Genomic DNA, 17,865 nt, shown 5'->3' on the forward strand with positions numbered 1-17,865 from the left:
AACATGCACTTTGGATTAAGCCTTCTCTTCATCCTCTGGGCAGATGATCTTATCATAGAAGGATAAAAATTAGTTAAACAAGACTTTCCCTTTTTGAATCCATGTTGACTGTGCCTGAAGATTGCATTGTTCTTTGAATGTCTTGCAGTGGTACCCAGCATGATCTTCTCCATAATTTTCCCAGGTAGTGAGGTTAGACTCAAAGGTCTGTCATTCTCTGGGTCCTTCCTCACACCCTTTTGGGTAAATTGGGAAAACACAGCCAACTTCCAGTCAGTGGGGATCTCCCTGGTCTCCCGAGACCTTTTAGATGGTCAAGAGGAGTCATGCCATAACACCCACCAGTTCCATCAGTACTCTGTGATTAATCCCATGGAAACTCCATGGACTTGTGACTATTCACCTGATACAGATGGTCCCTTACACTTTTAGTGTCCAGGACTGAAATTTGACTGTTCCCACACTGGGGGTACTGACTCAGGGAACCAGGCCACACAAGGCCTGTCAGTTTACTAAAGACAGAAGTGCACCAAAAAAAAAAAAAAAAAAAAAAAAAAAAAAAAAAATCATTGAATGCTTCTGCTTCTTCTTCATCCCTATTAGTCAGGTGACCATCTTCAACACACTTAGATTTTTGTAAGTTCTGCAAAAAATTAGCAGCTATGTGCAGGAGAAAGAAAGCCAAGTCAGGACTTCTGTGGAGCATGAACTCCACAGTTAGTCATTTATGAGGCTTCCTGGCTGGCAGCTGGCAGTGCACACACTGGCCAAGGTACTAGAACACTAGAAATTAGCTGCATCTGGTCACTTCTCTTGCTTAAATTGGAGGGACATGAAAAATAATGACAGAAAACACAGAACATGAAAATGACTAAAAATGAGAACTGAACTGATAATGTAAGTGAGGAAGAGAGGAGTCTGATTCTTGGGCTCTTTTTGCTGAATGGCAGCACAAATATGGGCTACATTAACAGAAGTCACATTTCATTAGGCCCAGTGTTCACCCGTTTTCTTCTTTGAGAATGAAGTCTGTTGTCTTTCATGGTTGTCATGTTTCAATAGGTAGATATTAGTGTTCATAAATTATTCCTTCCTAGGCATTTAGAGTGTACTCAACATGGTAATACTGAACAGCCAAAAAAACTTTTGCTGTAGATGGAAGCCGGTTAGGGTGCCATGATCTAATACTTTTTTTTATTTTTCTATTTTCCAAGAACTGACTCTGTTTATTATTGGAACAGAGTGTAGGAATACTTGCGCTGATAAGAGTGCCAAACAATGTAAGCTTATCCTAGTTGAAATATTCCACACAAAGTTGACATTGAGAGATTTCCCTGAAGAACAAAAAATATTAATAAAAATCAGTAGTCAAGTCTGTGCTGGTTTTGACTGGGGTTGAGGTAGTTTTCTTCACAGTGTCTAGGTTGTCTAATATGGCTGTGTTTTGGTTTTGTGCTGAACGCAGTGTTGATAATGCAGACATGTTTTTGTTATTGCTGAGCAGGGATTGCACTGAGCCAAGGCCTTTCCTGCTTTTCACATGGCCATGCTGGTGAGGAGGCTGAGGGGTGCGTGGGAGGCTGAGAGGGGACACAGCTGGGACAGGTGACCCCAGGGATATTCCAGACTATATGGCATCACGGTCAGTGTATGGAGTTGGGGGAAGAAGGAGGAAAGAGAGGATGTTTGGACTGATGAGGTTTGACCTCCCAAGTCACCCTTAGTGTAACGGGACCTTGCTTTGCTGGAGATGGCTGAACACCTGCCCAACCATGGAAAGCACTGGATTAATTCCTTGTGTTGCTCTGCTTTCCCTGTTATAAACTGTCTTCATCTCAACCCCTGAGTTCCTTGGTTTTCACCCTTTCCATTCTGTCCCCAATCCTGCTGGTGGGGGAGTGAGGGAGCGGCTGCCTGGGACTGGGCTGCTGGCGGGGATAAATCACCACAAACCCTACAAAGCAGAGGTTAAAAGCGGCTGAAGCGCCGACCCTCAGCCCTCCCGCTGCAGCAGCTCCCGCACGGCCGGCCCAGCCCGGCGTCCCCGCCGCGCCCCCGGGCCCCGCCCCCCGGCCGGGATTGACCGCTGCCCTCCTTCCTGGCTCGTGATTGGCCGGCGCGGCGCTGCGGGCGGCGGGATTGGCCGTGGCGGCGGCGGCGGGCGGGAAGCGGCGGCGGGAGCGGGCGGGTGAGTGTGGCTCTGGCCCCGGCCCGGCTCCGCGGGGCGCCCATAAAGGGGGCGGGCGCCCGGAAAGGGCGCGGGCGCGGTTGGGGCGCCGGACGGAGTTGCCGGTAGTCTTGGGTACGGTCGTTTGTGCTGTGGAGTGTCGGCCTTGTTCCTTCCTCCCGGAACGGGCCTGCGGCCGAGGGCGGGGGCCTCAGCCGTTGGGTCGAGAGGGCACGGCGGGTGGGCCGTGGTGGCCCCGCGAGTGCCCGTCCGTTTGTGCCGTTTGTGGGTGCGGGGGAGCCGGCGGGGTGCACAGCAACGGAGCGGACACGGGCAGGCCTTCGGAGGCAAAGTGCTTGCAGTTAATTTCCTTTTTTGTTGTTTTTTTTTTTTGGTTTGGTTTGTTCTTGTTTGGGTTTTTTTGTTGTGTTTTGTAGTTTTTCTCCCACAGCACCAGGGCAGTGACTCAGTATCCCGGGGAAAGGGAGGTCCCTGCGCGGGGTCTGCCTTGTGTCAGCCAAGCCCCCGCGGGTGTGAGCGGGGTCACGGGCGAAGTGACGTCGCTTGACATCGCTTCAGCGAGTTTGTGAAGCACTCACACTCCTCTCTTTGCTTGAGGAGGGGAGGTCCGAGCCAGCAGAGCAGCCCCCAAATACAGGGTCAGAAGGAACGTGCTTTGGGCCCAGAGTCTAGGGGAGATGTGTCAGTGATTGTAGCTGATGTGCCTTTTCTTCCACGCGAGTTAAGTTAATTAACTGTAGTTATACTGCACGGGATGGGTTTTGTACCTGGAAGAGAGTAGCACCTCCTGCTGCACCTTTAGCAGTTCTCTTGAAGTGCTTGTCTGGAGCAGTGTTGGCTGTGGTGGAGCTGAGCGTTCTCAGGATGTCCTGCACACGGGCTTTACTGGGTACTGCTGGTGAATTAACACTGTGAAACATATGAGTTATACACTGTGAATCTCCACGGTGCACGAAAACTTAAAAAGTTTATTTTAAGTTTAGAGGCTGTGGACTTTATAGGATGCGTTTGAAAGCTTAGAGACTGTGGTTAGGTCCTTTTTCTATACTGTGATGTACTCAGCAGTTCTTTTTTTCTGTGTAGTTCTTGATTTGCGTTTGTCTGTGCACACAGTTAAGCAGTTTAGAAGAATGACTTTTGATTGGATTTTTGCCACACTATCTAGAAAAAAAAATGTACTGTAGCAATGAAGAGTGGTGTCAAACTGTTAGTGTTCTCTTTAATGCACAAATGAAGAATACATACTTTATGGATTGAAGCTGCATTTGGGAGAAGTATGCTTATTTAAAATTGTGTAAGCAAATGTATGTAATAAAATAAGTTTATTTGTAGCTGAGTCAGACTCTCACAGAATTGATTTCCTGCTCTTTCTCATGCACTAAAGAAAGGAAGAAGTCCGGAAAAAGTTGATCATAAAAGTCTTTATTTTGAAGTTGCATTAAAGTGCAGGATCAGGAGATTCCTATGAAATAGGCCCGTTTTTTAAAATTTCCTTTGCTGATAGAGTGAATTGCAGTGCAGTCTAGTAAGGTGCATGAGTTCTTGACAGATCAAAGCCTCATCAAAATAAATACTTACGAATTGTTGCCTTGTTAAGCTAGCTGATGCCATGAAGATGTGTACTTCTGCAAAAGCAGTTTAGCATAACAAGTGACAAACACTGATAGGACGTATTGGATGAATTCCACGAACACTGTATGAGTATTTGTTGCAAAAATTGAGCTGGCATTGCTACTATTTTTACACAGTAATCTCCCTGGTGGCCCATAGTACTTGTTGAGCTGTGTTTGTTTTGAGGAAGGCTTGAATGAATCCAAAAGTATTATTGTGCTGTACAGCAGCAGGGGCTGTTTTTGGGGCAGACAGTCCCCAGCTTGTGGTTTCCAGGGTGGGTCGTGTTCCTTTAGCCTCTGAGGAAATTGGAGGTGTGGATGTCATTTGAGGCTGTGACCATAAAATTTACCATTCTGTCAAGGCTTGTCCTAATACTTCTGAATAGTATTTTGAATGAAGTATGGGGAACACATTTGTTCTAATTAATTTATTCATGATACAGTAATAACCCCCCCTGCATTTTAGTGGATAGGTCTAGAAGTCCGGTAGAGCCCACTGCAGTTACAAGACTGCTTCAGCAGCCTTGTATCTGTATGTTCAGCAGTGTATTTTGGCAGGTTCTAAAGGGCTACTTTGTGTTTATTTCAGTTGGAAAGTGTATTTAAAGACTTAAAACTGTGAAATGACTTCAAATGTGGAATAAGCAGAGATAAACCCAGACTACTGGAGAAGGACAGTGAGCTCACCTTGGCCTTCTGTTCGGAACATCCATGGACAGGGAGTAGTGTGATTGTCCCTAAAGGACACATTGACCTGAACCAGTGTCTGAAACTTCTGCTTCTGTGGTTTTGGTAGCCTGGACTCAAACAAAACACACCATGCAGTTTATCAGGAGAATGTCCTGAAGCACTTATAGTGGTGCTGTGCACATTTAACATGGGGGCAGTTGTTTGAGTTGTGCAAGGGTGCAAAAATGCAGTAGTTCTCACAAGAACCTTTGTTGTCATACAGGCCACACCTGGCAGTCTGTTTATGTGGAGCAGGGCTATGACTTATTTATATGGGAAATTGAGGTAATTATTGATGAGCTTGTAGTAATGAGTGCAATACTCTGCAGGAATGACAGAGTGGATGGTCATGTAAATTGCTAAATGCTCATGTGTTGTGGTGGGAGAAGATATTTATGAATTCTGCTGCCAATGGCATTAATCATTCTGAGTGGTTTTAAAACAGCTTTTCAAATTCGATTAATTCAAGTGTGATGTTTTTGTACTAAATCCTTACGCAGCATTTCAGGTAACTAAATATGTGACTGTGGAAGTAGAGAATTCCAACTGGCACGTGTGTGCATCCTTAACAGTTGTTAAAACCGGACCTGAAAAGTTTGCGGTTGTTGAGATTCTAAAGTTGCCTGTGGTTTTTCTGTATTGCTGTAACATCGTCAGTATCGCTCTGCTGGAAGCAAAGCAGGGAAAAGAAAATCCAAAGTGATAACAAATTTGAAATTTAAATGATGCCAGTAGTTGATGCTATAGAAAAATATAGTACAGAGAAATGGTTCTGATCCTGAGGGTAGATTGTGGATTACTGCTCAGGAGATTAGTGATAATTGGGTATACCAAAGTGTCAGCTTTGGTATATCTATCATGTCAGCTTGGTGTCAGAATGTTCCAAAAAATTCAAGAGCCCTAACCCGGATGATTTTAAACAATAGCAAAATCTGCCTTATGTTTTAGTGGTGCTATAGTTGACTTCATATGTTAACTAGGTGTTTATTCATTATGCGTTTGGTGAACCAGGTATTTGTAGTTTGGCAGCTTAAAAAAAATTGTAGTGTAAGGTTCTGAGAGTACTGTCAGGAACCTGCAGCACTATTTTTGAGGCCTGAAAATTAGCTTCTAGGCAATGGATCGGTAGTATGTTTCCATTATCTAATAAGGTGCTTTAAGTGAAAAGTAGTGGTTTTTAAAAGATGACAAAAAAAAAATCAAGTACTTGTACCATACCAAGTAAACCCAGTGCAGTTTTGTACAGCATATTGATTGTGTAACCTTCCAAAAATTTTGAAGAAGAAAAAAATTAATATTGATTCATCTTCTGTGTGAAAACAAGCAAATAGTGATAGATGGTAGTGTTGTAGCGCCACCAGTTTGGAGGAAAAAACCCACAGATTTTCTACTCCACCCAAAAGTAGATATGTAGGACTGTGATTCTAGCTTGGGGGCAGAATAAGTATCTGAAATTCTGGAGCATTTGTTTAGGGAAGTGACCTCAAACAGTTATCTTGTCAGGCTTATTCTCTATCCCAGCCCTTCCTCCCAGTGATTCTTCACCAGATGTTTGTTTGAATACCTTTCTTTGGGCTGTGTTTCTGATGGGTATTCTTCAGCCTCCCCAGGTGATCTGTTGGAGGGATACCGTGTCCCTACTGGTAGAAACATTTCTCTTATGTCATTTCCATGTGTTGTTTCCATGTCTCAGGGAAAACAGTGATAATTTTTGAAGCAAGGTATTTAAAAACCACATGCAGAGCATAAGAGCTGATTTACATTGTTGGTCAGGATACAAGGGTTACTTTTCCTGTCTTGCAGTCTTCACGCTAATGCAGCTCTGTATGTTGCTATTTGCCAAAACAGAGGAATACATTGACTTGAGTTTTGTGTATTGTGGTCCTCTATAATCCTCCACTGCCCTTCTGCTTAGCTGGACATTTAGTAATTTAGTAATTCCCTCAGTTGTGTATTCCTACCTGACAATAATATCCCATGATTCTCTTTTTGAGAATGATCTTACTTCTTCACTGGCATATTGGAATCACCTCAGATTCTGTTTCATGACACTTCAGGTAAGCTCTTCTGTCTGCTGATTGGATCAGAGGCTTTTGTTACTCTTGTATCCAAGATACAGAATTAAGTTTATGAAAGAAGAAGAGTTGAAAGTGCTGAGACTTCAGTGTTCTTCAGGAAAAAACCAAAACCAACAGCAAAACAAAACAAAAAACCTCCAAACTTGGAAAAAAATTTAAAAATTGCTTTTACTGCTTCTGATAGTGGAGGTTTGATTACATGTTTTGGGTTAAGTTTGCTTTAATAAAGACAGTTATATAAGATGATAGGCAGCAATGCAAAAATACATCTTTGGGTCTTCTAGTTGATGAATTATATCTCTCCGTCGTGTAAGAGTTTCCAGGGCCTGCACTTCCACTGTGGGATTCTTTTGTCATTTCTAGTTGCTGTGTTTATCAGGGGGAAAGGAAGTGATTGTTCTGGTTTCTTAAAGTGTTTTGGGGTATCTGCACTGACAAAAGTAGAAGTGTACCTTTTCTGCTTAAAGTGTAGAAAAGTCTTGGCATTTTGTTGATTATTGGCTTCTATTTGAAGTCGTTCAGCTCCAGAGAGATGCTTTTTCCTCTGGAAAGTTTGTAATCAGAACTTAAACAAAAGTACAAGATGTGAGAGTCATAAGAAGAGGACAGATACAGGGGTAGGGGTTGGTGACTGAATTTCTATACATCTCCTGAAAAGCAGTAGGTAAAAATTGTTACTTCTGTGCCCTTAGTTTAATGCACCTATTTAGAATACAAAAACTTGTGATATTGGGGAAGGAGAGAGATAAGAAAGTTTGCCTGATGCTTAGTAGCACGTAATAGTGTTCTGCATTAACAGAACAGATTGCTACAGGGACTACTGGCAAAGTTAGGCTTTTTATTCTTAAGGTTACAATGCTAGCTTTCTAAGGTAGGAGGGGGCTTGCTATTCCTTGGTTAGTACATGGCATACACACTCTCCTCATCTTTAAAAGCTTTTAGTACTGCAGTTGCTTAATCTTCCCTCATAAGATTTAATGTGTAATTTCTGCTGAATGTATTTGTTAGGATAAAAGCTGTAAAACTGATTATTACAGTGGTAAGGCAGAGCTGTCAGTTTATCAGATCAAACAGAGGATTGAGGATTTTCATCAGGGGAGATGAATATGATGCATTCAAACTATTTACAGTTTTGTGTAAGAAAGTAAGGAGAACTGGGCTAAAGTCAGAGCAAGTCAGTGAAAAAACCCCTGGAAATAGTGCAGGAATTGTGTATAGCATTGAAGCAGATAGACTCTAAGAGGACAGTGTAAAATTTGTACTGGAATGGCTCAGTTCTACCACCTCAGCTGTGCTAATTCAAGAGCCTGCTGAGCTTCTTAAATATGAAGACAGACTTAGACCCTTGGAGAAGGAAATCTGGCAGACCTGAGTAAGTTCATGCAGGCTGCTTTCGCTTGAAGCCAACCATTGCAGTCGCATCTGAAGCTGCATCAGAGCAAGCCTAGCTCTGGCTCCTTGGCTGAAGTGACCAGATGGCAAACATCAGCATAGGGGGATTCTGTGCCCTCGTGTTGGTCAGAAGAGCCTGGATGAGAGAATGGGAGCTGTGCAGGATCTTCGACTCTAGGAGGATGTCTAAGGATAGAAAGGAACTGCATCAAGATGGTCATTTTTAGCAAGTCGCCCATTCAGTCATTTCTGTATGGAAGGTGATGACTGGGCTCCACTTATTAAGGGAGCTCTGAACTTGAAGAAATTTTGTGTCTCTTCCTCATGACTTGTCCTGTGAATATAGCTAATGCATTTCTTTTAGAGCAACCACTGATACTTTCCTGCATACACTTTAATTCACTCTTGTTTGTATAGTGGCAGCACTGGCTCCATTTCAAGTCTGGCGAAACTTTTTTCATAATTTGTCTAGAGTTGTGAATTGTCTATGATGATTATACGGATTGTAACAGGAGGTCATTAATTGAGATTTGGAGTATACGGACAATGTCCAAAATACTAATCAACTTATTTCTTTTAGCCTGCATGTTGATTAATGCTTTGGTAAATGCAGAAATGTAAATATTTGTAAAATTAATTGTTATAGGTATAATATTAATAGACTGTAATATTTCAGGACTTCAGTTTTGCATTTATGGCACAAATTACATACAAAACAGCAAGCTTTTGGGGAAATGCAAAACAGAAACCATTTAGTATTTAAGTGGAAGGAAGCTGCTATTAGTTTGCTGGTGATCATTTGCCTCTTTTGGGAAGAGTCTCAGATCGGTATCAGAATATTTTGATATGATCATGGTTTTGGGGGGATTTTTGCTTTAAAACATAATCTGAAAGGTAAAAAAACCCCACAACTAAGCAATATTATTTTAATTTAAAATGAAATCAGTAGTGGGCCAGCCTGTGGGATAAGTGGGACAGCTTATTGAATTTGGACCACAGGCTACTTCCAGCCTCAGGCAAAGAGAAGAAACTATACTGAGTAAAAATATTGACTTAGTGGAATCTGTAGCTCAAAGGAGAGTTCAAAATGACCTGGAAGGTTGATGAAAAGACAATGCCTGGAAAATAAGTCCCTGAAGCATATTCCATTTATCAATGTACTTGTAGCTGAGCTGATACTGCTTATGGAAATAATCACTACTGTGTTCTCAAATATCCTAGTGAGGAGCCTAAAGTCACCTCTAAACCAGAGAGTTTGAGAAGGAACTTTTCGTTGAATGGATTGGATCCATAAGAAAATAGTTTGAATTTTGCTTATCATCTGGTGTACTGTTTTCAGCTGGGATAGAGCTACCTTTCCTCACAGGAGTTTGCATGGGACTGTGTTCTGTATTTTTCTCTGGAAACAGCGTTGATAACACAGAGATGCTTTCATTATTGCTGGGTGGGGCTTGCACTGAGCCAAGACTTTTTCTGCTCCTCACCCAACCAGTGAGCAGGCAGTGTGCACAAGGAGCGGGGAGGGGACACAGCCAGGACAGCTGACCCCAGCTGACAATAGGGGTATTCCAGACTGTGTGGCATCATGCTTAGTTGGTAGGGGGAAGGAGGTTGGCCAGGGTGCTGTGACTTTGGAACTGTCGGAGCATTGTTGGGTTGCTGGTGAGCAATTAGGGTTTTTTTGCATTATTCATTTTCCTTGCTTTTATTTGTCTCCTTCTTTTTTTTTTTCCTTAAAAAAACCCCCAAATTCTGAAACTGTCTTTATCACAGCCCATGGGTTTTTTCACTTTTACACTTCTTGTTCTCTCTCCTTTTCAACTGGGTGGGAGAGTGAGCGATCACCTTTGTGGTGCTTAACTGCCTACGAGAGTTAGACCCTGGCATATGGTTTTCTAAGGTTTAGATGAATCCCAGACAGTGAAAGTAAATTTTAACTGAATATTGATTGCTTTGAGTATTAATTTGCTAGTGTATGTAGTTTGAAGCTTGAAAACATAGTAAAAAAATGAAATAATTTCAGTGTTAACCTGCTCATAGAGGCAAGAGAAGGAAATTGTAACAGTAGGATGTTGTTTCAATTATTCAAATTGAAATATTCCTCTCCTTTTTTGGAATTATTGTGTGCTTTTCTTCTGTTAACTGAATTGAAGTCATCTCTTTGCAGTCCTGAGCAGTGGTGCTTAGCAAACGGAAAATTCTCCATTCTAATTCAATTTTGTTTTTAAAAATTCATCTGCACTTGGAAGCTTTCAATACCTGCAGGAATGAAAGAGATGTAGAGTACTGGTTCCAGGTAAAGAATATTAGATAATACCTTTTAAAAGACAATGTGAATACTTTTACCTGCAACATTTATTTGAGTTGATCAGGGGTGTGATTTCATTATGATTCAGAAATAGTCAGTTAAGGGAGAGGGTGTGAAGAATATGAGTTGGTTTTAAGTTTTGTCCAATTGACAGCCAAATGAATTCATATACTTCTGGGAACAAATGCAGATTTATTTTTTTAAGATGGTAACCTAGAAAACAGTAATTGTGTCAGTATCACATGCATTCCCTTTTCAAACCTTGAGTGCGAGATCTTGTTGCCTTGTAGAAGAAAATGTTTTCTGTAATTGATAGATGTCAGAGAAAAAAGAGCAATTGAGTAGGATAAAGGATTTATTTTTACTTCTGTGTCAAGTGTTGAGATTTCGTCCAGAATATGCATACAAGTTTTTTTTTATGAATGCTAGGAAAACCTGAGGAAGAACATAAAAAGGTGCTAGTTATTAAAAGAGTGAAAAAAACTTCTTAGAGAAATACTTGAGGCTAATTTCACTTTTCTTAAAAAAAAAAAAAAAGAGCTAGTTAAATATTTCCTGCAGCAGGAAATGAGGACAACCCTTCCCCTCTTTGGGATGAAAACCACTTGGAACTGTTTCCCCCTCACTCCATGCCCACTCCCCTTCCGGGCACCCCAGCCACATTCTCTTAAGCTTTTTCCTCCTGTGTAATAGGCCTACACAGTCTGTTAAGAGTCCCTCTTCAGCTCCCTTGTGGCCCCACTTTAGGTACTGGAAGGTTGCTGTAAGGCCTTCCTGAAGCTGCCTCTTTTCCAGACAGAACAGTCCCAGTTCTCTCAGCCTGCCTTCATAGGAGATGTGCTCCAGCCTCGGATCACCTTCATGGCTCTCAGTCATGTACTTCTTGACCCAAGAAAGCTGCTGCTCTTGTCACTAGTGCACAGGGTGTGAGGGAGTTGAGGAGATAGGAGAGAACAAAAGGTAATGGAGAGGAGAGTAAAGGGAGGTGGCTGGGTTTTAGTGGGTGAGGACTGGGTCCTGCCAGCATGTGTCAGAGCAGGAAATTCCAGTTGTCCTACATCTGGCTCTGTAAATTGGTTTGAGATTTTTTTGTTGTATTGTGGTCAAGAGTGTGGATGATTTCTGAACACTAGGTTGCAGTGCTAGGTTGTGAACATGTGTCGGCATGCATCTACTCTTGAACACTTCTGGAAAAACAGGTTTTTTTTTTTCCTCTTTAAATCCTTGTGGAAGAGGACAAGTTGGTTAGGTAAATCAGATGGATTTGGTCTAGATTCTGAGGCTTTCTGTGCTATAGCCTGTAATTTGCTGTCTCTAGGGAGTAGTATCTTTAGTGCCGTATTGGTAGAAGTAAAGAGGAAGCACACCACTATGTGTCAGTGATTAAGGCAGTGCCTGTTAAAGGCTGGACTTACCTGTTTGAGAACTGTGCATTTTAGGAGACAGTCTCTCCCATTTTTTTAATCCAGCTGTGGTAATCCAGAATGCTTTCCTTCTCATGATCCTTTTGAGGAATTCAGGTGACTGTAATAATGTTTTGGAAGTATGGAGGTGTGTGTATAACCATCTTCAGCCAGAGAAGTGAATAAGTAACTTGTTTGCCCTGTTATTTATTCGCTGGTGTGTTGCTTCTCTAAGACTGGTCAGTTTTGCAGAAAATCAGTGAATATTGGGTGTGCTTTGAACAGGTCTACTAAACTGAGCTTCTGAAGCAATACTTACTTCTTAGGCTGAGCTGGCCTGGAAGAAATACCTGAGAGAGGGTATTGTGTCTCACAGCTTCATTGCCTGAAGGGTTTCTTGTAAATTAGTCTCAGCATTCACGTGCCTAAATGCTGCTGATTTTAGGCATGTAGGTAAATAAATGCATGCCTCCTGCTCTTATTTTTGAGGTATTTTGTATCTAGGTAGAAGTTAGCCTCTCCTAAAAACCAAATATGACATCAATACTTACACAGTAAGTGGTGAAAGCTTTCACTATGTTGATCCAATAAATCTTCCCCAGGACAGACAAATAATAACTAACTGCCTGCTCTATCTTCTACGAACAGTTGAATATGTGATGAGATACTCTGTATGCAAGAGCATTATTTGAAATAAAAAATGTAGTGCATTAAACAAATTTTGCATGTTTTTTAAAAATGAAACATTTGCATTCAGAGAACTTGACTCTGTTGACTGGACATCTGTTTTTGAACAATACTGATGTTTTAGAGAACAAAATGAAATTAAGAGTTAGGCAATTTTGTTGTATTTTTACCTTGTGTCTTTCAACCACTTGTTTGAGGACAGATTTCTGCATTGCTGTTTTGATTTACTAATCTAACTGTTGGATTTTGCTCTGCAGATTTGGATGCTAATTATCAGCTCCCTCTGGCAGTCTGCTGACCAGCCATGTTGTAATCAAGGGAAATTTCAGGATTGTCAGAGCTTGGTTGAATAAAATTAACTTGCTGGTTGACTTAATAAGGATATTAACTATTGGCTGACTAGCTGGGAAAATGAATTGTCAGTCGTCTTCTCCTTGCATTAGTTGCCAGGATTTTTGTTTTGCCAAGACACCAGAATTTTTACCTTTCTAAAGATTGCAGGAGTGGTATAGTTAACAATCAAACAAACATTTTAGGTTCTGTTTTTTAATGTAGGATGGCCAGGTCTGGACAAATACCCAAAAATATGTCCAGGGAAAATTATGTGTAATCAAACTCCATAGAGCTTCATAGATAAATGAGGGAAAAAAGCCTCAGATGCCTGCTAATTTTTTTCTGCAAAGGTTCGGTCTCTTTTATAGGTCTCTGCTCATAGATATTCTCTTTTTAAGTGTAATGAAGAGATTAGTTGCACAGCCAGGAAATAAAAAAGCTTTCGTATTTTTCTGAAGTTCATAATACTCTATGTTAACGGTTGCAAACTTTATCTTCCTTGTGTTTAAGGTTAACTTTTTAATTTGGTGAGTTTAAAGAACAGAAACTTTGAAATGCCATATCTAGTAAAGATTAAAAGTGACTTAGAGGGACACAAAGAAGTCACTGTATGTCTGAAATAGTGAACTTCTGGTTGCATTTGTACAAGGAACACCCTCTGGGCATGAACCTATGTGTTAGATTAATACCTGATAATAGTGCTGTATTAAAATCTCTCATTATTACAATATCAGGAGCCTTTCTCCACTGTTTCTCAAGTTCCTTTGTACTCCTTATCCCGTATTTTCTTGGTGAAAGCTGTAAGTGTCATTAATACGAAAAACTGCTCTCAGAAGAAGCAGTGTGTGGGCAATGCTTTGTATAGCCATGCCTGAACATTCTACCTTTAGCAGTAAGAATAAAGCCTTCTCCCTGTGACTTTTGCTAGGAGGTGTGATTTGATTAATTATACTTTTCCAGTCACAAAGATAAGCTGGCTAGGGCTGCCTGAATTGTGCTGTATTACCTGAAGGATTTTCCTTTATAGTGCTTGCAAATCTTTTCTGCAAGCTGATACACATGTTGCGTCAGATTTATGAGCAGGGTGAAAAAACCAAAAAAGCTATGACATCTGGGCTTGATTTTTTAAATTTTTTTTTTTTATTAAGTCTGTTATTGACTGAAAACATGTTAAGATGGGGGCGCAATCAGTGTTTGCCAATATTATTTAGTGTAGATGAAAACTCAGTTACGTGCTTTCATAACATATGGGCCCAGAGCACTTCATGTTGTTAATAATCACATTATTAATGAAGCTTAAGACTTTAGAGAAATAGAAAATTCCTTGCTAAAAAAAGTAAATGAAAGTGGTAGGGAAGAGGGAAACTGCAAAGACATATTGCTGTCTAACAAGTGTCTCTGTCTTTCTTTCCTCCATAATCTCCTGTAGCAATGGGGCAAGGACTTGGCAAAACTGCCTGGCCCAAACCTGCAGGAGCATATCAGACTGTTACAAGTGGAAGATATGGAAGAAGACATTCCTATGTTGGGTTTAGACCATTTTTGAATAATCATGACAGAGATGGACATCAACAGAATGAAGACTGCAAACAATTAGAAATGGAAGATGTTCAGAAAGAGAATACTTTATGTATGTATATATCTTTGTGTATTTACCATACTGATGTGCAAACTGGGATGCTTGGGGGTAGAGAAGGAAGGTGCATTGAGAGCCATGTAAGTGGCTCATGTTATTGAGGCACTTAAATAACACGTAAAGTACATTCTGTATGTCTTTAATTTGCCTTTATACTAAATTTCATTTTATAAAGTATAGATAATCTAATCTAATAAATCCATACTAGGCTGTGTAGTTTTGCCTGAAGAACATTCATAATGACTTCATGCATTCTAACAAACTAGATAACAATAACATTGTATAATTCAAATTATTTTGTCTTCAAATTAAAATCCACATTTGGAAGAGAATACCTATTCAAACCTTCTTGTTGGAACTAGGCTGTGAAATATTGGATGCATCGTGACCCAGGTTGTTCTGTCTTTGTCAGCCATAGTAAAAATTAGTTTAAGCCTATAAAACATCTTTGAAAGTCCTTTTTTTATTTGTTTGTACCGGTTAAACCACTTCCCTTTTTTGTTTAATGAATGTTGGATGTTAGTATTTATCAAAATGCCTTCTGTGACATTGGCATCTGAATAATAATTTAATAGAGGAATACAGAATGGCTTCTTGGATTAGAAATATGGTCCAATTTCTTTGGCTGAGGTTTTCAGCTTTTGATACAGCCTTAGATCTTCCAAAGTGCCTGGGGGTAAAGGACTTGGGGATACTGCTCAACACTGGCTGAATATGAGCCATCAGTGTGCCCAGGTGGCCAAAGGCACCTGGCCTTTGTCAGCAATAGTGTGGCACCAGGGCAGTGACTGTCCTCCCTGTGCTCGGCACTGGTGAAGCCACACCTTGTCCAGTTCTGGGCCCCTCAATTTAGGAAGGACATTGAGGGGCTGGAGTGTGTACAGAGGAGGGAGCAGAGCTGGGGAAGGGTCTGGAGCACAAGTCTGGTGAGGAGTAACTGAGGGAGCTGTGGGTGCTCAGCCTGGAGAAAAGGAGGGGGGACCTTCTTGCTCTGTACAATTGCTGAGAAGGAGGCTGGAGTGAGGAGCGTGAGGGTCTTTCTTCCCAATAACAAGTGATAGAACAAGAGAAAGTGTCCTCAGATTGCACCAGGGGAGGTTTAATTGGCTGTTAGGGAAAATACCTTCACCAGAGGGGTTGTCAATCATTGGAACAGGCTGCCCAGAAAAGTGGTGGAGTCGCCAGTTCTTGGAGGTCCTTAAAATGTGTATCCATGGTCTAATGGTGGACTTGGCAGCGTTAGATTTATGGTTGCTCTTGATATCTTAGAGGTCTTTTTCAACATAAGTGATTCTATGGTTCTACAAGGTAGCTTTTTTTTTCCTCCTTCCGTTATAGACTATTTTGAAACTGCTTTCTTATTCCAATTTTGTTTTTCTTTTTAAATGATAATGGCTTAGCGCTTTGTTCTTGTAATCTGTTGTGATGTAGATAATATTTGGGTGGTTTTTAATTTTTTCTAATTGAAGTGTGTTTACTGTTGTCCATGCTTCATACATTTTCTATGCTTTCATCTGGTTAAAGGTATATTTCCTTTAAGGTAGTGTTGATGTTTGTGGAGATCTTCCTACTTTCTCTCTATAGCGCTACCATATTTCTTGTTACAGTTACACAGACAGCAGCATGCAGTTATTTTATGGGTCATTAGATACATGTGGTTTAAGGGTGTATTATCTCCCTGTTTTTAATACAGTTGCTTTGTATGTAAATTAGTCTAATAACAAAATGCCTTTCCGTTGCATTTGTTCATGTGTTTATTACCAAACAAATGAAGTCACCTCAGCCACTCCTTGTATGGCTTATCCCTGCTGGTTCTTCACCATCTTCATGGCCCTCCTCTAGACACTCTCTATCTTACATGGTGGTACATAAACTGCCCCCAGCACTCGAGGTGATGCCGCCTCAGCCCAGAGCACAGTGGGACAATCCCCTCCCTGGTCTGGCTGGTGATGCTGTGCCTGATGGCCCCCAGGACAGGGTTGGCCCTCCTGGCTGCCAGGGCACTGCTGACTTACGTTCAATTTGCCATTGACCAGGACACCCTCATTGCTTTCCATGGTGCTGCTCTCCAGCAGCTCATCAGCATCTTCCAATTTAGTGTCATCAGCAAAACTTAGTGTACCTTTGAGTCCTGTGTCTAGGTTGTTTATGAAGATTTGAAGAGCATTGGGCCTGAAGTGGAGCCCAGTAGAACCCCACTAGTGACAGGTCACCAGTGTGATTTCACTCCATTCAGTGTCACCTTTGGTGCCTGACCTGTGAGCCAGTTGCTCACCCATCACATGATGTGTTTATCCAGCTGTGGGCACTTTTGTCCAGAAGGATCCTATAAGAGGCAGTATCGAAAGCTTTGCTAAAATCCATGAAGATTACATGAACTGGTTCCCTTGATCCGGTAGGTGGGATACCTTGTTGTAAAAGGAAATTAGGTTTGACAAATAGGACTTTCCTCTCATGAAACCCTGCTAGCTGTGACCAATGGCTGCATTGTCCTTCAGGTTTTTCGCTACACCAGAACAGTCATCTCTAATTTTACCAGTAACTGAAGTGGACTGAGAGGCCTGCATTTCCAGGGTCATCCTTGCCCTCCTTGAAAACTGGGACAGCATTAGCCAGTGTCCAGTCAGCTGGGACCTCTATGGATTCCCAGAATTGTTCAAAAATCATTGAGAGAGGCCTTGCTGTGACATCAGCTAGCTTGTTGACTACTCTCTGATGAATCCCATCAGGCCCTTTAAATTTACATGGATTCAGCAGGAGCAGCAGATCTCATACAAGTTCAGGGCTGACTGGGAGTTGACCATTCTCATGGTCATCATCCTCCAGCTCAGGGCGCTGGGACCGCCTTGGAGATCAACTCTCTCTTCATCAGTCTTGAAGATGGGCAAAGAAATCATGTAATATCTCTGCCTTGTCTCTTTCCCTGTCTGTGAGTTGACCATCCTTTTCCTGTAATGGGCTGATGTTATTTCTGCACTGCCTTTGCACTGACATACTTGAAAAAGCTCTTTTTATTGTCCCCCGCGTTTCTGACCTGCTTCAACCCCAGTTGAGTTTGGGCCACATGAATTTTCTCCCTACAGTGGCAGCAGCATGTCTGTATTCCTCCCATGTCACCTGACTTTGCTTCCACAGGCCATACACCTTCTTTTCTTGCTTTAGCTCCTAAAGAAGATCCCTAATCATCCAAGCTGGCCTTCTGCCTCACTTGCTTGACTTCCCAACATTTTTGGAATTGCCTATTTCTGTGCCCTTGGGATGTTGTTCTTAAAAAGTGACCAGCACTGACCTCAGCAACCTTCCAAAGCATTTTCCCCAGATCTCACTAACTAGTGCCCTAAGCAGCCTGAGGTCTGTTCTTCTCATGTCCAGAGTTGAAGTTTTTACTTTTCCTTCTATCACCAGAGACTTTAAACTCGATCACTTCATGCTCACTGTGGCCAAGACTGTCACCAGTCTCTTGGCTCTTGAGACCCTCTGTTATCAAGCAATAAATCA

At 41.6% G+C, this 17,865-nt stretch overlaps 1 protein-coding gene across 6 annotated transcripts in view; it reads left to right on the forward strand.

The window, feature by feature from the left end:
* The first annotated feature begins 2,195 nt into the window (after positions 1-2,195).
* PJA2 (praja ring finger ubiquitin ligase 2) overlaps positions 2,196-17,865 on the forward strand; it is a 49,908-nt gene continuing 34,238 nt past the window's right edge. For 3 of the 6 annotated variants that reach the window (XM_048291449.1, XM_048291450.1, XM_048291453.1), the window contains exons 1-2: positions 2,197-2,302; positions 14,161-14,361. In XM_048291449.1, coding sequence (XP_048147406.1) covers positions 14,163-14,361 — 199 coding nt within the window. In that variant the 5' untranslated portion in view covers positions 2,197-2,302; positions 14,161-14,162. Of the gene's footprint in view, positions 2,303-2,372; positions 2,529-10,167; positions 10,297-14,160; positions 14,362-17,865 lie in introns of those variants that run through there. The other 3 variants (XM_048291454.1, XM_048291452.1, XM_048291451.1) reach the window with 3 other exon arrangements.

Source organism: Corvus hawaiiensis, chromosome Z (assembly GCF_020740725.1).
Source record: "Corvus hawaiiensis isolate bCorHaw1 chromosome Z, bCorHaw1.pri.cur, whole genome shotgun sequence".
NCBI classification, from domain to species: Eukaryota; Metazoa; Chordata; class Aves; order Passeriformes; family Corvidae; genus Corvus; species Corvus hawaiiensis.